At 44.4% G+C, this 22,469-nt stretch overlaps 1 protein-coding gene across 15 annotated transcripts in view; it reads left to right on the top strand.

Annotated features, from left to right (window-relative positions):
* Positions 1 to 22,469, top strand: part of LOC105672654 (zinc finger protein 541) — a 403,799-nt gene that overhangs the window by 363,763 nt on the left and 17,567 nt on the right. For 13 of the 15 annotated variants that reach the window (XM_067354494.1, XM_067354493.1, XM_012367730.2 and 10 more), the window contains 9 exons: positions 5,535 to 5,792; positions 11,591 to 11,705; positions 16,545 to 16,816; positions 17,507 to 17,779; positions 18,333 to 19,878; positions 19,958 to 20,061; positions 20,198 to 20,578; positions 20,669 to 20,752; positions 21,396 to 21,562. In XM_067354494.1, coding sequence (XP_067210595.1) covers positions 5,535 to 5,792; positions 11,591 to 11,705; positions 16,545 to 16,816; positions 17,507 to 17,779; positions 18,333 to 19,878; positions 19,958 to 20,061; positions 20,198 to 20,578; positions 20,669 to 20,752; positions 21,396 to 21,562 — 3,200 coding nt within the window. The remainder of the gene's footprint in view (positions 1 to 5,534; positions 5,793 to 11,590; positions 11,706 to 16,544; positions 16,817 to 17,506; positions 17,780 to 18,332; positions 19,879 to 19,957; positions 20,062 to 20,197; positions 20,579 to 20,668; positions 20,753 to 21,395; positions 21,563 to 22,469) is intronic. The other 2 variants (XM_067354496.1, XM_067354507.1) reach the window with 2 other exon arrangements.

Below are 22,469 nucleotides of genomic sequence, written 5' to 3'. Positions count from 1 at the left end.
ACGGAGGAAGAAACGGCGAACTAGAAAGACAGGGAGGGGGGAGGAGGAGGAGGGGGGGCGGAGTAGGAACGATGAGGGAGAGTTTCCAAACTACTAACGTCTACTAGTAAGTGGTAAACCGGCGGCGCAGGTTCTAGCTGACTGCGACGGAAGGGGATGAGCGCACTAGGCGAGTTATGCCGGCATTGTTCTAATTTAATCATACATGCCAGGACCAGCCAAGATACCAGCTCAAGGAGCAAGCCGCTAGTAACGACCCGTCCGCGCGATCCACAATCTCCTCGGCACTTGAATCGTTCTCCGGTGCCCGCCGTAAATGTCTGTTCTCGATTTCTCTCTCAAGTACATTATTTGCTTAATAACAATTAAAATACAAATTGCTATCTTGTGAAAATATTATCTCAATCGATTGCTTCATTTAAATTATCATATATCCATGTTGCTTGTTTCAAATATACGCCTATCATATTGTTTTATAAATAGAAGTAATTACGCGATGATTCTGAATATTTACAGTATAAAGAGCAGCGAATATTTATTATTAATTCACGCAACTGATATTCTCTCTTTCTCTCGATCAGAGATTGTTTCACTTTTACGTCACGCGTTTATATTATCGCCACTGTACTTTTAACTTTGCGTTTAATTTTGCACATCACATGTGCTTCGCGTGTTTCCGTGTAACTCGTTACAAAACGTAACCAGCAATAAGTCCTTTATCGCCGTCCGTCTTGCGTCAAGTTTCAAATGTCACGTTTAAACAGGCTCTCATCGGGGACGAAGACGGCAACGATGGGTTGCCTCCGAATTTCCGCTCGCTACGCGCGCCACCGGCCCGGAAACGGGCCGTAATTTTGCTCCGGCGGTACTTGAACGGGTTAAATCGTTGCCGAGGAAAACGGCGCCGCAATGTCTCTCGTTTTGGCGGAGAAACGTCGTTGCTCGCGCTTTTTGGGACAATTGCGTTCCCGGTAGCGAAACTGTCGAAGCGACGCTAATAGCGAATGCCGAATGGAGCCTGAGGCGAAGCATCTCCCACGCTCGCAGCGTTTCTTGCAACGCATATTAATTCCGAAGGAGTTGAAGCCTGTTATTCATGCGGATCTTCAATACGAGCAGCGGAAAGTCGAGAAGACATGCGAAACCGCGGAAACATTTTCATACATCATTTATCATAGTATTATCTTTAATGAAAGATATTCGTGTTGGAAATATTAAGAAAAAATAAAAACAATTATAAACGTAGCGTTCAGCCAACATCTATTCGAAATAATTAAAAGATTGTAATGAGTCTATATTATAAAATTATAATTGATATGTAAAAGAAATTTCATCTCATATAAGAAGAGCGTTTGGTATTTTCAATTTGCGCATTCTTATTTTTGTCTGCACGCGAAAGGCGTCACGTGACAAATTTAGTTTGTGCCAGAAGATATTTTGGCGAGTAGACACATTGCCGTGCTTTAACACGAGGCGAAGGTACGAGAGCTTCTCGTATCGCTTCGAACGAAATTTAGGATCTCGTCGGGATCGAGAAGATTGTTTGCAGAAATTGATGAGCTATCTGCCGCGATCGGGTACTTTAGTACCGTAAAAGATGAACGTGGATCGTCGTGGGCGATAGCTATCTCGCGATCTATCAGCGGCGCGCGATGAGAAGCGAAATAGCAGCGGATTCGAGAGGGAAGTGCAATCGCGCCAGTCGGCGCGTGAATTAAACGGATTTTATCGGAACAGTTCTTCGCGCGCAGGAGAGCCTAGTTTTAAGTTAAACTCATTCCCAGAGGTTGCGCATCGACGCTGCGAAACGAGTGGTGATTATCGCCGAACCGCGGTGGATTACGGGATAAAAATAATCGAACCTGAATAAACTGTTGGCGTGAACTAACGTCGATAACTATGTGAGTTCATCTCTTTAACGCTTTAAACCCGCCAGGGTTAACGTTCGACGCTTAACGGCCTAAGCCCGACAGGGTGTTAACGCTTAATCTCTAACACTTTAAATCCGGCCTAATGGCAATACATTACTGTGCCACTGCATTAAAGATACTAGGAAAAAAACACGCGAGTGATGGAGGATTTAATAATGCAACATACACACCGCTCAAAAGTTTGGAGCATCCTATAATTTTTTCAATAAGATCAGACATAATAATTTTATATTTTAAAATGTCAATATTTTTTTTTTATAAACGCATAGATTTAAAATTACAACAACTTAACATACATACATATTAATTGTATATATATGTAATTTTTATTGTGTTTTAATCATAAACGTTGTCTAAATAATACATGTTATAACTTTTTTACGTCGATATTTTAAGAATATAATTTTGCATCTGTAAAAACAAGGTTAATTTAATTAAAAGCTGGAAGGTGGAAAACTTTTTCGACCGGTAGCGTATTTACTTTTACAAGATTTTCTAAATAAACGACACATGTAATCCATTAAAGCCGTTAAATAACTAATACACATTTTACTGGCGAACGGAATCGATCATAGTTTTTTTCTATGGCGATCACATCACAGAGTGTCGATTATCCGATGCTTTCAACCGCGAACCTACACTCGTTTTCACGTGTCAAAAGCTTTTTCGCAATTCGACGTTTTTTTTCCGTCCGAACAACAGGAACGAACTCGTGTTTCGCATCTATCTGCGATCTCTCGCGAAAAATGCATCCGATGAAAAGCTAGGGGGTTAATTGCGCGCTAACACAAGAGAGCGTCCTTTGATTACCGTCGTCTTACCCGTGCGCTTCTTTTTCACGTAATTACGCGGCCCGTGCTACGGGTGATCCACCTTTATGAAGACACCCGCTGCTGTCTTTTCGCGCGCCTCTTCGTCATCATTTCTTTCGCGTCTCTCCACTCCACCGGAAATAAGTCTCTTTTCCTTTCCAAGTGACAAAAGGTTGTTGCGTGACGCTATAATATTAAACTCGCAGTATTCGGTACGAAGGTTGATGCAGGATTTGAAACGTTCCTTCATAAAGATATTTATAAAATTTATTATGAAAATGTCTATATATAAAATTTCTAAAAATATTATATTAAAAAATTCTATAATCCTACATAAAAAATATTTATTTAATATTGTCGTTTCTATAAAGAACATTTGAAAGGATCGTGTGGAATTTCGAGATTAAAAATGAATGGCTGCGAATCGGCAAAGCCATTTCTGGCTTTTTAATAACGCCAGTAGATTCAAGTTAGAAGATTTCCACCAGGAGCAATCGTCAGGAGGAATCGCTTTCAGTAAGAAGAGGTAGTTAAGACCGAGTAACGTTCTCCGCTATTATTGAGCGCGGAAGGGTGAAGCATGGGGAAGGGTGACTGCGATGAGCAGTCGCAGATGTGTACGTAGCTTCTTGCTCTTTCCTCTCTGCCGAATGCCTCTCACGTAGGACGCACGTGTGGCTACGTGCGGCCCCGCTTGCAAATCAAGAGGAGAGAAACGATTCGAATGCGAGCGAACGTTTTTCATGCTAAATGAAAACGGCGGATTGGTCGACGAATTATATACGTCAGTGAATGATTTCGAGTGGTGCGACAAGAATCGCAATATTAGCCAACGCGTAAAGCGTTCCAAATATTATTTTTTTTATCCCGGTTTTCATCCCGAGATGTTTGCGCTCCAAATTTCTGTTTTATGTATATTAATGTCATGACACCTTCTACGCGTTGAAACGGATGGGAGTTTAATCACCGCGAATGATAGTATACGCGAGGGTGTATTATTTGTTTTATTAGGATGCAGAATGTGAGCTTTCCGCCGAAAATTCTTTGTTAAAGCATGGTTTATCCGGCCGTATTACTTCCGCGCTTTAAATGCGCGACCTTTTAAATTCCTCTTCCGCAGGATATCGAGTATTGGATCTACTTACAGTTATTAAATTTTCAAAGCTCTTATCCAGACATGCCCCACGGCAACATCGAATATGTACTTACGACTAAGCTTAGAATTCTCGACTCTTCCGGGGTGGGGGAGGGACGAGCTTGATGGAAGAGGAAGCAACTTCGCTCTTCTCGCAGCAATTCTCGAACTTATACGACAGGAGTTTTGCGCGAAAGACGACGCGGGAGAAGTAAGCTCGCGTGAACGTACAACGCTAAGCTAGTAACGATATGAAAGGAAAAGAGATAAAGAGGTGTATGTACATACGATGCAATCTCGAATCCCTTACGCGAGAAATTATGTTCTCTGATTGGAACGACGGTGCAAACATAGATCTGTAACTAATACAGATTGTGTTAATTTATGAAAAATAAATTAAAAACAATTAAAAATGCGCTACAATTAAATTGCTTTTACTTTATCTTTTATGACTAGATTGAACGGCATTTGGGTATGAAAGTTATAATAATAATATCAAATGAAATAATCAATCGTAATTATTTATGATTATTCGTTTGAAAGAGAGATTATTGCTGGCAAACACACCCTTTGTCTTTAGAAATCAACATTTTCGTTGAAATAAAATAGAACACCGTACTGTGCGATGTAAGAGAAAAGCCTTAAGGCCGTCGAGCTAAAACACAAAAGCAAAGTTATAATATATTATAATACTACAGTCGCCGTTCTCTCGCGCGCCGTATCTCGCGTCTCCGGACGATTCCCATATCGCCTGGAAGGGATGCAAATTGTGTAGCGGGCGTGCAACGTTCTCCGATCTGTAGTTAGCAATTCTCCCGTCTCTATTCCCTCTTACGCGCTTACGAAGTTGCGGAGAGTTTCTACAAGGCTGCGAAGCAGGTGGAAGAGGAACGGTTCTCTCGGCCCTCGAGAGGGCTTAACCGGCAGGCAGAAAGAGAGAGAGTAGAAGCGACACAACTTTCGCGTACTACGTAGTCACATTAGTGTTACGCGTGCTGCGCTATCGTCCGGGTAGAATTTCGTCACCTTTTCTCTCTCTCTCTCTCTCTCTCTCTCTCTCTCTCTCTCTCTCTTTCTCTCTCTCTTTCTCGGAGCGGTGAAACGAAATAGAGAAACGCCGGAAAAGAGGATCGTGTGTCACCGCTAAAAATTTCCCGCTGTTTCGGAAGAGAGGCATTAAGCTGGATATCGCGCGCGCCGCAAAGAAAGAGGGTAACATAAAGGAAATTTCTCCCTTTGTTCAATTATTCTCGGTCTTACGTTGACTCGTTATACACCGCCGTCGGAGCTAATGAGGTCGTTACATCGCGGATATTTTATAAACATCCTGCTCTTTTGTAGAAATGTAGAATTGAGAAATGCGAAATCTTCGCAATTACGCGCGATATCTCCGTCACGTTCTTTCAAAAACTTGTTAATTTTTAATGATAATAATTTTGAACAATCGTACTTACGCTCTCGTAATTACGGGTTGCGGTTTGAATTCCGCCAAAAGAAGTTCGCTTCGAGTGTGATAAATAATATGGTTATTCGATGCGGAAAAACGGCCGAGATATCGCGCAGTTGCGAAGAGTGAACAATGGCAAATGTTTACACGCCTTCATGAATCTTTCATTGCGCATCATATTAAAAATGGACTCTGTTTATTGCTTGCAGCAACAACAGCAGCAGGCGCAACAGCAGGCGCAGCAGCAGCAGCAACAGCAGCAACAACAAGTCGGCTCACCGGGCAGCGGAAATGTGGGAAAGAGCAGTCCGTCTCCCGGAAACTCGTCGTCTCCCGGTACGGTCGCGACTGCCAACAAGTCCCAAACGGAGCCGAAACCGGTGGAGTGCAATCTGTGCCATCGAAAATTTAAAAACATACCAGCCCTAAATGGCCATATGAGACTTCACGGTGGTTACTTCAAAAAGGTAAATTTCATATTTGATAAGAGTGCCGCGGCATTAGAAAAATGGTTGTTCACGTATTTACGTGGATTTACGACAGAGCTAAGGAGTAGTCGATAAAAAAAAAGGCGACTTTCACCGCTTGAAAATATTTTAACCATGCTCTCTCCCGTAATTCCTGCCGTTCCTCTCATGTATTCTTAATGCGGCAATTATGGAACGCAATCAAAACAGATGTATAATGCATCTCTAATCCATCCATGTACGTAGCTTCGCTTATATAAGCTATATATATATATATATATATACATATATGTATGTATATTATGATAAGAGCATACGCGCGGAGTATAGGAATCTGCATAAAATGTAGAAAATTCATTCTTAACACACGTTGCCAAATCAATTTGCCGAGTTATGTCTAAAAAATCGCGTATCATTTATGAATGAATGCGACGTAATGTTACGTAACTATTACATTACTACGATCAACTTGTCAGCTGACTAGTAGTAATAATATCACGTGTTCTATTTAAATCACTGATTATACATAGATTCTCCATAGCATTTAGATACGCGTCTGAAGAAAATGTTTTTATGTTTCACTTTCTAAAGATTATTAATTTTTTTTTTTTTGAGCCGCGGTATTATTATGTAAAATCGCAGAATATTGATTCAAGAATTGGCCTAAATTTTTCACCGCGTAATATAACGAACGTGAGATCACGCGTTGCACCTCTTTTTCGGTCGCAGCCATTTCCTCGGGATAAAGGAGCTCATCTCATCTCGCGGCGGCTTATTTCATTTGCATCCGCACGAGCGCGTCGTCCAAACTTCATTTTCGGCGCGCAAAACTTTAATATTCGAGAAAATCTCCGCGCGGTTCCGCCAAAGTTATAGCGCGCCGACGGTTGCATCACCATATGAATTCGCAATCGCGCGAATTCGCGAGCGTTGCGCGCGCGCGCGCGTGCACGCCTCGCGCCAGCATTGCTTCCGAATAATCAGCCGGCGTTTCTATGAAAATCTCATCAAGCCACCGCCGTCGTCCTCGTCGTCTCGGAGCGTCGAGGAGCGCGATACTCGACGGATGCAACCTCGAAGTGATAATCGTCGCGGCGAAGGCACGAAAAAAAGGGTAAAAAGTGATATAAGAGAGCGCAGAGATCGGAGATCCGCGCGACTTCAGCACACTCTTCACCTCTCTTTCCCCTTTCGTTTCGTCACTCCTTCCATTCCCAAACGGAGAGGCGAACAGGCGGTGTTCTTAATAAGGTCAGGGGGTAAGGGGTTGTTGCAGCCGTTAAAATAGAAAGATCAGCGATTCCGTGATCGTCCTCTCTCGCCGTTCGTCTCCCTCTCTCCATTTCCGCGTTCATCTCTCCGCGCCGAAGCTCTTCTCTCGCTGATTAAAAATGTCTTAACGAAGGCTGCGTCGTTTAGAAAAGTGCTGAAAAACTCGTCGGACAAAAGTTTCCCCTTTTTCACCTCCCGATGGCGGGAGGGGGGCGGAGGGGTGGCGAATAGCGGACCCGGGGATGTTCTTTATTCTGCAATTGAAAGACGATGACGTAACTGGTGCCGGAGAAGCCGAGCGGGAAGAAACCGGTCTGGTCGGAAGGCACTAAAGGGCAAGACGGAAGGCAAGAAGAATTTTATAATCGACGTATTGAATCGCCGCGCATAAATCGGAACTTTTCCCTCCGCGAAGCTTTTACCACACGATTGCGAAAATATGTGAAACTTCGAGAGTTATAAAAGTTTGAGAATTACGAGGGAAAAAAAACACAGGTTATAATATATCTATATATATAATTTGATATAAAAGTAAAATTATGTTAGTGGGATCTTTTTTTTTTCTCTCTTTTTCGAAAAGCACTCCCTGGAAATGTGTGCAATGTGGAAAAAAGGAATCTATTATCATATTTAAATATTCAATGAGTTGTTCCCAATCCGTCACGCGCGTAATCGCTCGTTCTCATCGGATTCTGAGACTGCTTTCTCTTTTTCGCCCCCTCCCCCTTCACCGTTTGTTCCGGATTCTTCGCGATTCTGACAAATACGTCGGATTAATTCTCCAATCAGCGTTTTTAACGACCGCGTAACCTTCCGCCCTTGTCTCCTCGCCCGGTGCAATTCGTCCCGCCCGTCACTCTTTATTCCATTCATCGCTAACGTAAGCGAAGGGCGGGTGGGAAGACTCGCTTCGGGTAACGACTCGGCAGAGTAAAGATTGGAAACGAGGCGGGTACGCGCGAGAGAGCGAGTAAATCAGCGAAGGCGAGAGATAAAGCGCGGACGAGGGAGAGACGTGGAGATAGCGCTGGCGAGGATCGGGAGAGGTAAGGCGATGATCGAATCCAAATGAACCCATTAACAAGCTCTTTGGTTCCACCCGATCCCCGAACCAATCCGCAGCGTGAGTCCGTCGGTCGGAGAAAGAGACAGAGGGAGGAAAGGGACGATTCGACCGATCGGACGAAGGAGAGAGAGAGAGAGAGAAAGGAAAAGAGACTACGGGAAAACCTACTAGCACGCGCGCGCGGAGAGCCTCGTGCAAACATTGTCTCGAGCTTTCTCCATTATGCAGATTGAATCTGACTGGTTACGGTCGGGGTTTTCAACGGCGCTGCTCTCGTTTCGAGCACTCGGAGTTTTCACCGCGATACGCCTCCGCCTCCACTTGCCCTCCTCTCTTCTCCTCTCCTCTGGTCCTTCTCGCCACGTACTCTCTCGTTTGCGTTCAAGCCAGCGAGGCCAAACAGGCGCCGGCGCTACCAACGAAAGCTCTCTCCGTCGGAGCTTTCTCTTCTCGCCACGAGCTTTTTACCGGGCGCGCCACCAACCGCGCGGAATTATTGAAAAGTTTCAATGGACCTTCAAATTCGGGGAGAGATATGTATATATATCGTTGGATTAACGCTGCTATCACGCGCGCGGAGGGAATAAACGGGTCGTGCGGGCGGACATGAGAGGAGCAAAACACGAAAACTCATCGGATTGTGAGCGGAAGGAGAGAAAGAGCCCCCGTCCACTATGAAACAACCGCGTCTGCTGTTGTTTAAAGCGCGTGTTCGCGGCGAGAGGAGTTAGCGACCACCGCATTTGGGTTCGTTAAGTGGCGGTGTGCTGTTAATTCCGCGCGCGCGGCGACGGGGTTGACTCCTCTCTCTCTCTCTCTCTCTCTCTCTCTCAGAGCTCTCGAGCGAATTACTCGGCGTGTAACTCGTTGCATTTTCGTAAGAATCGCCCGCATATGCCGCTCCCCGTCCCGCGCGCGACGCACCGTTTTTCATTACATCCCGTTCGCCACGTGACGAATGATTTTTCGGAGCGATAAATCGCTGGCAATAAATCTGCGCCGACGCGTTTCAGATTTATTTTCTGTAAGTAGTTGACGTGCGGCACGATTGATCGTCCGGAGGGGAGGGAATTGTTGGAAAACATACGCGCGCACGTAGCGCTATCGATTGATCGATATCCCGGCGTGCACAGCCGGAGTAAGAACAAGAAATATCGGAAATTGCAGCGCCGCTGCAGCGTCTTCCATTAATCGCTTCTTTGTAATACGAGCTCTAAAACATAGTTTACGCGTTTCTTTTCAGCTGAATTGTATTACTCGCGCGGTCGTAAAATAGAATACTGACAGATCTACTGATCAATCAAGACAAAACATCGATTGATAAATACATCTTTTTCCGCGGCCGGACAAAATTGCAAAAATAGTAGAAAATTGAAGCGATAAATCAAGATAAAGTGCTACACAGAATCTTTGTCCGCACTCTCTCCCTTTTGGACAGCGCGAAAATAATTTGCGAAAAAGCGTCACCGTGGACCCCACGAAAGTCTAATCGCGGACAATGGCCGGCGGATAACCGCGGTAGCTGGAATCGACACCGATCGAATTGATGAGTCCGGAATCGGCGCGGCGCGGCGGACGTTCCGCAATCAATTCCGCGCATTAACAGCCGCCGATCAATATTCATGAAGCGAGCGAGCGTTGTACGCCCCGTCAAAGACAGAGTTCAATTTCGTGGGAGCCGTGATATATATAATATATATATGCGCGCGCCCACGCCGCGAGTACGTAAGTGCGTTCGCATTATCGAAGTACGAGATAGGAAATTGCGGGCTCGGGTGCGATGACGACCGCCGACTCCGTGTGCCCGGGCCATTACGGCTTGATGAAGATGATGATGACGTATGCATCCGTACTGATATATTGTTCGTGCGACCACTAAGAGCAACAACGGCGGGATGCAGATGCGAGAGATGTATGCGCGCGGCACCCTCTCGGCGGTATTAGTATGCTAATTATAAACGTGTCCCGAAACTCGCGGAGGTCGTACGGCGCCGCCTGGGGAAGGCAGCAGCGCCGCTTCGCTTTAGATCGGGGACGAGTCGCGAAATCCGCTTGCACGACGCGTATAACTCGCGGCAACTTTAAGTAATATAACTTTTACACGCGGGGCGCCGCGTAAGGAGGAGAAAAAAAAATTACGCGGACTTTGAGAGATTCCTGCGCTTAGTGAGTTAGGAAGTGGAGCCCGCGGTAGCTCGCGGCGCCGGCAAGTTCGCGCGGCCGAGAACGGCTTATCTTCCGCGAGACGCGGAAAGCGGGTGGATGCTCGCGAGGATACGAATGAGACTCCGGGGATAATAATAAATCGATGCGACGATGATAAATCCGCGATACCGCAGAGCGCTATTGTGTTGTCGGTGACACCGCGTTTTTTTCGGTCGCTTTTTCAGTCAAAAGATCGATATTGCAACATAGACGGATGAATAGGTGGAAAGAGAATTTTATTATGTCGTCTTGGAAATCCCCAAGAGCATTGAATCACTAAGAGCTTCCTGAGAGCATTGGAAAAGAAGCACAATATTAATAGCAGGCGGTTGAAATGTGCTGACGTTACAAATAAGGAATCTCAATAATTATAGAGATGTTCCTGAGATTGAAAAAAATGAGAAACCGGATAGAAAAGTATGAAAAATTTTTGCGTTGCTTGCTGAACAAAAATGTGTCCGATGCGTATATATCGTTAAATTGTACAAAGGACAAGAAATATATGAAATTTATCGACACGCCATTTCGCTATTGGGTTTCCACAATCGGTAGTCGAAGCTTATCAGACACCGCTGATTCTTCGCGGACACCTAGATACGCGATGCCTTCTCTTAGTGTGCCGAGGCGTATTACAGGATGTTGAATCGCATACGCCAGAGATTCCATTACGATATAATCCAATGAGCGCCTCAATTAGCCTTGCTCAGTGATTAGCGTGCATCTCCGTGGCCCCGCTCGCCCTTCGTCCTCCCGTCCACCATTGTAGTCTCCCTTAGTACTCCGCGCGTCAATTTGCCCGTGATTTGAGCTCCTAATCCAGGTTCTCTCGTCACGAGTTCTCCGTGGCCAGGTCCAATGAGGATTCTGGTTAGACTACAGAGTTTTGGATGAGCCCAGACGAAGATCCTAGCGCCGCGTGCGGACCAATGAGACTTCCGCTCCATCGTGCCCGACCGCGATCAGTTAACGAGATACTTGGTACGCCGAAATAGTACGCGACGACAGGCGGGAAATCAGTTCTTCCAGTCACGCGACCGCGATGAGATATCGATTTATGCGACTATTCCTCGCGCGTCAGTTAACGATCGTACCGTTGGCGAGAATCCAGACTTTTAACCAGAAATTCCCGCCTCTCCCGAACGCCGCGCAGCGCAGAGAATTTGCGCAGTCAATACCGAATGACTTTTATCCGCGCCAAGCAGACCGACGGCTTGTTCGACTCGATGTGACGACGTGTCTCTTTCTCTCGTTGCAGGACGCGGAGAACAAGAAGAGTGAAAAGAAGGAGGTCGTTGGGCCGCCCCTGCAAACGGCGTCCGTCAGCGTGAGAGCGCTTATCGAGGAGAAGATCATACAGAAGAGAACGACAGGTAAGGAATTATTAGTTCTTTTCTCGTAACGACACGATGACGCGGTACATTAATCTCAACACCGATAATAAAGTTTACCGCTCCACGTTCGCGCGCCGGAGACGCATCGTTCGATGCAATATGGTCGAGCGAGGTGCGGCGCGAGCGCGTCATTGTTCCCTGCAGAATCCCGAAGGTGATATACGTGTCATAACCGCAGGGAAAAAAAAAAGAATTAATACACTTGTTCCGGCGAGCGATGCTGAGAACACAGAATCCGCGAATGCGATTCCGCGCGTGATTTACGACCGTGTATACCGATTCGGCTGCGTATCCCCCGTTGTGTCCTACCGTTCATCTATTCCGCTCCTTCCGTCTCTCTTTCTCTCTCTCTCTCTCTCTCTTTCCTCTCGCGTGCGCGTACGTATGTACATTTGCCAGAACGGGGAAAGGGCCGCCGCCCCCGCCGTGATATTTCGCGGGGAGGGCCGCCTCTCTATGGGGGCAGAGAGACTGTATGGACTGCCGAAGAAGCGTGATTTACGAAGCGAACACGCCAGAATATTTCTCGCATTGTCCACGTCGGCGCGATAAATCACAAGCCCGGCGGCGGTAGCAGAACGGCCCGGCGGGCTCCAGGCCCCCGTGCTTTTGTAACAAAGTGCGCGTCGTTAGCGATTTATGCGCGATTTCGCCTCGGCATCTGCCAAGAACGGCGAGGGATGGACAATCCGCTATCCGGCCCGGCGCCTTCTGCATCGCTCCTTTCGGACGGCCGTAAACCCGAAATAAGCGCAAAATAATCGACGGGGTGCGCGCATCTTCTTGCGGACATGTGTGGATGATCGCCGGCCGTTAATCTTTGGCAGGTCGAAATTATTTCCCGAGATAAGAGCCGATATTAAACGTTTTTATGTTAATAAAAATTTTCGCTACCTACAATTCTTTCGAAAAATATATTTTGCGTGTGTTTATTTCAAAATACGAGTCTATTTGAAAATTCTCAAAAAGATTTTTAAATCGTATATAATAATGAACGCGCGGAGGAAATGATATACGCGGTTTGTTTTTCTTTTAATCAAGATTCCGCGCCGGAAAAATTAATGCCTACCACCAGTATTTAGCTTTTAATGATTATTTAATTTTCACAACGAGAATTCGCGCGCGAATGGGGAATCACGCGAAATGTACAGCGCTGTTTGTAACATTGAATACATTATACGAATAACATATATGTTCCGATGTAATTTATTCGGCGGAGGTGAAATTAATGCAGTGTGTAACATTTCCCGTGATAAATCTCGATTTGATTTTACCTTTTAATGAGTCTATTCCAGTGAGCATAGAATTTGTGACGTTTGATTAGAAATACAGTATTTGTTCGCGCAAATGAAGAGCAAGTAGAAAACCTAGTTTCAAGTAGTATAGATCGACGTTAGTCGGACGGTGTTATAGTGGAATTATGGTGGAATAAACCAGCAGCAAAGGGGTGAGCTCCTTTTCGAATTCCGCTCTGCCACATAACGGACTCGAGAATTCTATGAATATTCGATCACAAGCGCGTTATTAATCAGCATGCAATAGAAACCGGTGTCTACATAACGTGGTTTTCCATCGGGAGCGCTGGGGATTGTTGACAGTCATTTAGCCCGATCCGTTGTTGTCGGCCATTATTTTTTGAAAGCCTCGAAAGTGGCCGCACAACAAGATCGATCGATAAATAATTTGCCTGGTGCGAGAGCGTGCTAGTTGGGCGCGATGCGTCGCTGACGATGCATCGGGAATGCAGCGTTGCACCGTTATTTGGTTGTCGGCGGTGCAGCAACGCTGGCGCACACATTTTTGACAAAGGGCGGCGGGAGGACGAGAGGACGAAACATCGATGGGAACGCGCGCGGTCATGTTGGTCGCCCGACGAAATATCATCTACCGGACGCTCTGCCAACACCAAAGAACGCGTACGGGTGTCCGATGATAATCATGCAATAAATCAGACGAAGAATTAAACCAGTGACATGTCGAGATGATTGTTGCCCGATAGCTGTGATCGAATTTATTGTTAATTCTTTAAGGAAACATATTGTCGCCTGATATAAGAATATTATTAGTATAATTATATAAATTCAATAATCGATTTATCGGTGACTGGACTTTTATTATCAGTATTAAAATATTCATCAATAGCAGAATTTTTATTAAAAATTTTACTATATCAAGATAAGATAATATAAGATAAAAAATTAAAAAAAAAAATAGGTATATAAAAGTTCTTTCGTTTAGTTAAATTTCTCCGCTGAGAAAGAATTTACTTTACATTCGATAAAAAAAATTGTAGTCGAGAGAAAGTGCTTGATTTCCAGCACGTACACGTATGCCTATAATACTATCTCATGTAGGTACGTGGACTACGAGCGCAAACGAAGCTTTGCTTTGTCCGCTCGGCTTTTTCGCTGCTGCATCGGCCACAACGATTTCCATTCGAAGTGCAGATAGGACAGGCCGGAGACAGGTCCGCGCGTCCGCCTCGTTGGAAGCAATTTGCCTCGCCGCGATCGATGATTGGCAATTTGTAAAAATATCACGCGGTCTCGCGCAGATGTGTGCCGATATGCTGTCACACGTACACGGACGGTCACGGAATTTGTGGTTTATGTAAATGCATAAGTTTCATATGCCCTTCGCACCGATGATCGATGGAATCATTGGGCAAACCGCATTTGCGCTTTTGACAAACCGCGCAGTGCGTATTTGTTGTGCTTCACAAACAGAAATATATAATATTTTCCGCGAATTTTAATTTTACAAGGGGGGCTGTTTGCCGTCACAGCGACAGCTTTAGACGTAATTAGGAACTTCTCGTAAATTCACAGACGCATTTATTACAACATCGGTCACTTCGTCACCGCTAATTATTCGCTACGCGCTGATAAAAATGTATAGAGCACGGTGGACCGCGATGAACGGGTATAACGGCGAAAAAAAATGTAATGCAACGAGAGCCGCTCGGTGCCGGCTCGAAGCCAGAACGAAGGATATTCATGAAATCGTCGTGGAAAAGTTTCGTCGCGATACAGCTGTACACCCGGTGAATCCCATTTCCTCCTTTCGCCCCTTCCCCTCCCCGCGGGAGCGTCCAGGATATGCACGCACATTTATTTCCGTCGAGCTGTACGGCTACCATGAACGATTGTGCACGCCGTGGAATATATTTTTCAGTACGCCGCGATTTCAGCGGCGCGGCGAAATATTTATTACCGGCGCGCGGTGGAGCGCCAAGTGCGAAAGAAAGAGATGCGTTCGGATATATTTTTCGCTGCGGTCCAAATAAGCGAATAGATACGCTCTCCTATTAACTCTTTGTAACCTGGAGTGAATTAAAAAAATGTAATATGCTTCACAGTTATACGTATTCACTTCCTTTTTTTTTATTAAATTCTAAAAAATCCTACTGCTGCGTGCTATTAAAAAATTTTTTCAGAACTCGCAACCAAAGGAAATAATCCTGTGTGTTAAAAAATTACGGATTACTTTATCCGTGGTTGATTCGGAAATCTCTCGCCTTCATTCTTGTATATTTATGCGAGAGAAGAATGTGAATTGTGTGTTACATTTGGTTGGAATATGTCTGATCGGTGATTACTGTCGAGAGAAGCTTACTAATATTTTTTCTTCGTTCATTCGGTGCGACATGTCATTCGGTATTTTATGTCTGCTCCGTTATAACATTCTGTCATCCGCGCGCTTTCGTAAAAATTGAGTCAGTCCGTCGGACTGCGGAATATATTATAACCGGAACGGCATGAGCGCTTTTTGAAATTTAAATGCAGTTATTCCAGCAAACCACCGTTCTCAGGATATGCCGGTGACGTACCCAGCACGCACCGCTTTTTTGAAATTTAAATATTGTTATTTTTAGAGATACAACGTACCGAAAAATTTTTATTGCGCGTACAGAGAGAAAACGAGAGAGAAAGAGAGTGAGAGGGAGGAGGAAGGGAGAGAGGGAGAGAGAGTGGGAGAGATACGACGTATGTTGTTGCTTCAGCCAATTCTCCACGCGCTTCTTTTTATTCCCTTTTCCTCTCTTCAATTATATATACGTAAAGCCAAAGGGAAAACAAAAATCGTCAACGCGTGTGTGCAGCGGCTGAAAGAGAACAGCAATTCGCGACCGTCATTGTCGGGTGAAGGGCGAATCGAGGAAAAAAGAGGCGACAAAAGATCCTTTTATTTCGAACGCGGGTACATATATATGTGTGTATATATATATATGTATTCCCGCTCATGCATACGGGAGTGCTCTCTTCCGTTTTCCCGCTTTCCGTTTCACGGTCTTCTGCGGACCTGCTCGTCTCTCTGTGTTTATTCCGCACGGAAACGCGAAGCGTCGCGCACTATGTCGCTCTCGCAAAAGGGAAAATATCTTACCGACCAATCCATCTCCTGCGGTCGCAAACACGAGGTCTTCAGAGAGGCTCCTCTTGCGCACGGTGTTTGTTCTCGACCTGAAATGCGAAAGCAAACTAAAGACATCGTGTGTTTACCGCCAACCGTTATCGAGAAAAGCGTTTCTGCTTTTCAAGCGTATAATAATAGGTAAAATATGATTGTGTAATGAAAATCTATGTTTTTTTTTCTCAAGTATAAAGACGAGTACGGGTGAACCATTTAGCCAAAATACACATGTACATAGTAGTCCTCGAATAAACGTTATATCACTCGCACGATTGTATAATTTAACAATATTTGCGGTAATTTAATAAATTAAATTAAATTAAATTATTGAAATTAATTTGTCAAGTTTTGCAAGGTAAAATTTGCGTCAATCAGATTGTTCAGTAGGAAATGTATACGTTTTAGCAGCGGACGCGAATGGCAATCAACAGCCTCGCACGAATGCCACCGTCTTCACCACGCAAGCCGATGCCGTCTCGCAAATCGCCGGCAAGACGAGCTTTGCGGTGCCAGCACCACCGCCCTTGGCGGCGGGGGAGAAGGCGCGTCGGCTTTCCGATGGTGAACACTTCCGGCAGCCCAATGTTACCGTGGGCAGCCACGCAACCGTGCAAAAGCAATTACAGGACGCACAAAATCAGGCTCAAGCGCAAGCTCTGGCCGATCTGATTCTAAAGGTACGATATCGCACACACGAGAAATTGCTTAATCGTTATTTAGACATTTTAATTTTGTAACAATAACATTTTAGTGTATTATATAATGTATTTTACAAGTAATAGCAAAATTTTCCAAGCAGACAAGTCTTGTAGAATTAAATGAAAAAGTCTTGGGACATAAAATTAATCGTTTTCGTAATAATTAATATATTATAAATAAAATAATTATTGTAGTCTTCGATTTTTTAATTTATTTTTTAAAGAAATCTTTCAGCACATGTTCAAAGGAATATCTATAATGAGAAGACACAGAATTGTGTTCAGAGAGATGCACAGACAGCATTTAAAATTTTTTATAAACTCGCATCTCAGAAAATTTCAGATCTTATCATCACAGTAAAGCTTGCAAATCAAACAGTAACAATATAATAAATGATTATTATTTGTAACAATTTTTATATAATTCTTATTTTTAAAATGTTCAAAGTCAACGCGTCGCAACTATATTATCGTCATTTATTTTGGAAACGGATTTGATTTGCGGACTAAAACTTTATTAGGATTTTTTTGTTTAACGTAATAAGATGTATCTACTTAAAAAAATGTTATCATTATTTTCGGAATATCGTACATTAATAATGTTCATGTAAGTTAACATGTAATCACGCTCATTCTGGACTTCACGTGCAACTTGCGAATAAATTATAGGGTGCGAAGGTGGCTGTGAAGAGAACAACCTCCGATCCGGGGCAGAGATTACACCTGACTTATCAGCAGCCTGTGCAATCAGCTACGACTAATCAGCAACCGAATAATCAGCAGCCGCAAGCACAACCTGCGGTAACGGAAAGCTTCACGATGACCGGTTACGCTGAAGACGGTGGTTACTTTAGCCCAAGTCTGCAGGACGAAGTGTTTCAGCAAGTCACCACGGTTCCTGACAGCGTGCTTCTGCACGCCACTCAGTTGGACTCGATTCAGGTAAATACTCGAATCGATGTTCAGACTATTTCTCGTTTCGTAAATGTTTGCGTTGCACTGTGAAAAAACTAAATGTTTTTTTGTGCAAAAAAGTTATGCTTTTGAGTTACTTTCAATCCGATGAACGTGTCATAAACAAGTAGATGAAGAGTTGTTTTTCTCTCTTTGAAACCGTTTATGAAAATAAAATCCATGATTTTTACATTATAAAAGGTTTTATTAAAGGTGGTACTATAAATTTTAACAATACGTTGTCAAAAAAAAAAAATTAAAATAAAAATGTTTAATAAAGATTAGTTTGAAAACCATTTACTTCGAAATTACAAATAAATTTATGTGAAAAAATTAATATGATTTACAACAAGTTTGATATGGCTTCTATTTATTCCAATACATCATTTTTTCTTATCAAAGAACACGTTTTTAAGAATTTCAGGTTTAAAATAAGAGAATCTAATTAATTTATATTATATTTTTGCAGAAATTGACATAAAACTTTAAAATAAATTTTTCTGTATAAATAGTATTTTTATTTTGATCTTGCGTCTCACAGTTTCAGACGACCAGCCTGTTGCAAGAACAATCCACCGAGCAGCTGCAGGATATCACGCTGGAGGACCGGTACTCATCGCAGCACACTGTCAATCCGGATCTACAAGCGTTGGTCAATTCGCCGTTACCTGACTCACTGGCCGAATTCAGCACTTACGCCGCGCAATACACGGAGAGTCCACATACGTTGCCCACCCAATCGCCTCTGCCGTCACCGTTGACGCGACACGACAGCCCGAGCTTCACGTATCCCACGCCACCAGCCAGCCAGGAGGGCTTGCTTACCGGAAGTTTACCACTGCTGAGTCCTCAGGAGGACCCGGAGAGCTGTAGACAGGTGTCGTCGCCGCTCTCGGCGGCGTTCTACACCACGTCGATGTCATCCGCCGCGGCTGTAGAGGAGGCGCTGAACGAGGTGCTGCCGGGCGAATCCGAGGCGGACGCGGACCTGTACGGGTCCGGCTCGCCGAATCCGCACTCGCCACTGCCAAGCCCGTTGTCAGCGACCCCGGCGCCGTCGCCGTTGTCCTCGCTCCCACCGTCCTCCGTTTCGTCGCCAGGCCCGGTCACCTTCACCGGCACCGGCAGCTTTCCCGTGTCGCCACATCATGCGTTGCAGAGTCAGATGATGCCGAACTCGGAAGATCCGCTGCTGTCGTCGACCCCGAAGGACTTCAACACTTCCGGACGCAGACGATTCGAATTCCAATCGTACAAGCTGATCACGAGCCAGAATCTGGTGGATTTCGGTCTCGGAAACGGCAGCCTGGCCGGCATCGTCGTCGACAACAACGGCGAGTTCAAGCTGATACAGACGGCAGGTCTGCAGAAAACGAACGTGCTGGTGCAGGCGGGCTCGCTGAGTCCAGCGTTGGCGTTCAAGAAGGAGATTCGTCTGGCGACGCCGAAGGTCGAGCCGGTAACCGTGAATCTCGGTCTGAACGTTCAAACGGCGAACCAGCAGCAATGCAACAGCGCGGGACAGTTCAATCAGCAGCAGGTCGTCAATCCGGTCAAGTTTCTCGTTCAAACCAATCACACGACAAAGAACAACATCTTGAGACACAAACCGGTGGTCGGAAATCTACCTGTGCCCATTGAGCAGATCAAGGAAGAGCTGCTGGACGTGGAGGACGTGTTTCTCAGTCCCGGCAGTTTACCCGCTGGCAGTCCCGTGCGACACTGTCGGAAGAGGCCGCGCATGGACGGCGGCCAATACGCCAACAGTTCGCACTCTTATCCGTCACGGTTGCGGAAGGCCTGCGACCGCCACTGGGACAGCAGCTACACGCCACCGCCGATTCTGGACCCGTCTCGCCCCGGGCCGGGACTATACGCTAGATTGCATCAGTATGAGAGAGACTCGGATTTCAGCTCGGACGATTCTCAGGGGAACGACGGCCCGCCGCCGCGGATCAACATCGGCACGAGATATCAAGCCACGATACCACCGGTGGAGCGCGACGGGGATCGTGGAAAAGACGGTCCGGAAGCCGATCATCTTCTGTGGGATCCCGGCATAAACAATGTGCTTACGAGCACCGAGCGTGAGTTCTCATTTTGCAAATGAAGTATTAATGTATAAAATGTACGGGCTTCAAACAACAAATGTTGGCTTACTTGCAGTGGAGATGTATCTGCAGTTCGCATGTTGCGCCGCAGTGCCGGGCGGTGGTAGAAACAAGGAGTATGCGCTTCATCTGCTGCACATGTGCAAGGGAAACATCCATGTAAGATATTTTTTTTACTGTAGTTCACATATAGACATATTCTTTAAAAAATATTTAAATACTCTTTTAACATGAAAAAAATTGTATTCCCTCGTTGTATATTTCGCTTACGCTAACGTTAATTGATGTGTTTCAGGAAGCGATGGTAAAATTAATGCGACCGACACCCACGCTTCCGATGGAGCATCCGCTGCTCAGCTACGAGTGCCACGAGTCCGACAGATGGACGTCACACGAAATGGACACGTTCTATCAAGGACTGCTCAAGTACAATAAGGATTTCACCGCAATTTCGCGGGATGTCGGCGCCAAGACCGCAAAGCAGTGCGTGCAGTTCTACTACCTCTGGAAGAGGCTCTGCCCTGACGAGTACAAGAGGCTGCGTATTCGTCACGGAAAACCAAAGATCAAGAGCGAGAGTAAGGACAACAAGGACACCAAGGAACTCCGCGACGCTATCGCGTCCGTGACGGAAATGGACTTCGGTGAAGACAAGTCAGTCCTTCATCGTGCCCTGGTAAGCTTGAATGCACTTTGTGCTTTCTGCTTTATCTCATTTAATTGTATGAGCGCGTAAAACGTATTCCGTACTTTTCTGTTCGTTTAGCTACAAACAAACGAAAGAGAAAACTCGGCGACTCTGACCACCAGCGAAGGAGAGCTGAGGTTATTCGCATACGACTGCCCAGATGTGAGTAGCGACACTTCTCAAATACTTCTATAGGAACATTTTATGTAATGCCGTGCTCTCTTTTACGATTACACGAATCATATATCTAACTCTTAATAATAACTATTCAGTTTTAATTAATTGAGATTCAGATCCAAAGATTTTTGCCTTTTAATTTATATATGTATATATATATACGCGCAGTACACATTGTGAATTACAATATAATATAACACGATATAATAATGTAACTGGTTCACAGAGAAGAAGGAATACATTTATATAAATTCTTTCTATGTTTGCTGCTCACCGCATATCCTGTATTCTTCACACACTCCGAGTACGAAACTTTTTCACACCTGTTATTTCTTAAAATAAAAAATATATATATAACAATTTGCAGCTGCGAATAGTTGAGCTTTTCGATATTTAAATGTTGATTTTGTACTCGGTGTATGTCTGAAATGATCTTACACGCGTACATACGTATGAACATATTAAGTGTCGCATGAGATTGATTGTTGATCCGTCGTTTTCTCACGCTTTATTTTAAAAGGACCGAGGATGTTGTGCGTTGTGTGACCGTTGCGTTACTTATCTGTCGTCGCCGTTGTCGTTTGTTTGTGTTGTTTATTTTGGCTTTGTGTTTTCTTTGTGTTGTCAGAGCTTTAGCGGAAGTGTAACAGTAACGATGGCCGGGAGCACCCAAACCGCCCAAATCGGCAATACCGGCCACGCCACAGTCAACACCAACTCACAAACTCACACTAGTTCTGAGCAACAACTACCCGCGCCCACCCCACTTCACTACCCCTGCAAGATTTGCGGGAAGTAAGTCTCCAATCTCTAATCTAAATTATCCAATTTCCGATAATTGACGGCGGAGCTCGTGCGACGCGCGTGCCCTAACGACAATGTAAGCGGCAAGTATATTGGCACATCTCACATAATAGATATCCTTGCTTGTAGAGAGACCGAGCGCCTTTTTGCATACGATCTGATGCCGAGTAGTGAATCGATGCCGACTACGTAGCTTCAAAATTCCATACATATATATATACTTATAAAAATAAAAGTATATGAATACTTTATCAGCAATGATATCACAAGAAGCGACTCAAAACAATTTAAGGAGATAATTGCAACAGCAAAATACATTTGCATTTTAGTAAAAGCAGACAATTATACATTTTAAATTTATATACACAAAACATGAGTGCCATTAATTGCATTTCTAAATCATTCAAAGAATAGAACACAATATAAAAATTTATACAGCAAGAAACGAATCGTATTTTTTCCTTTATGATGAAATACACATTTTTGGAAACTGCACAGACGCCATTCACGATATACATTCATATTGAAAGACTTAATATTATTAATAAACAGATATGACAACAGTATTCATACTGCAGAATTCAATTAAGATATAACATATTTTTTACATATTTTTTTATGCAATTTGTCATTGGCGATTTTTGATTATTTAATACTTTATGCCTGGCGCACATTTCTATATTATATCGTTGTCCTTAATTTGCTGCCTAGGTTCTTCTAATTACGTTTCTCCGTTTTACTCTCTAATAAAAATATTTGTATAAATTGGCTATGGTATGTTATAATGAATATTAAATTCAAACGCATAACGCAAGCATGATTTGTTAGGCTGCTGTTGCTATGTCAGTATTTCCGATACTCCTCACGTTATGTGTGAAATATATGTGAACATACTAAA

This window comes from Linepithema humile, chromosome 4, assembly GCF_040581485.1.
Source record: "Linepithema humile isolate Giens D197 chromosome 4, Lhum_UNIL_v1.0, whole genome shotgun sequence".
Classification (NCBI taxonomy): Eukaryota; Metazoa; Arthropoda; class Insecta; order Hymenoptera; family Formicidae; genus Linepithema; species Linepithema humile.
This window is presented reverse-complemented; position numbering and strand designations above follow the sequence as displayed.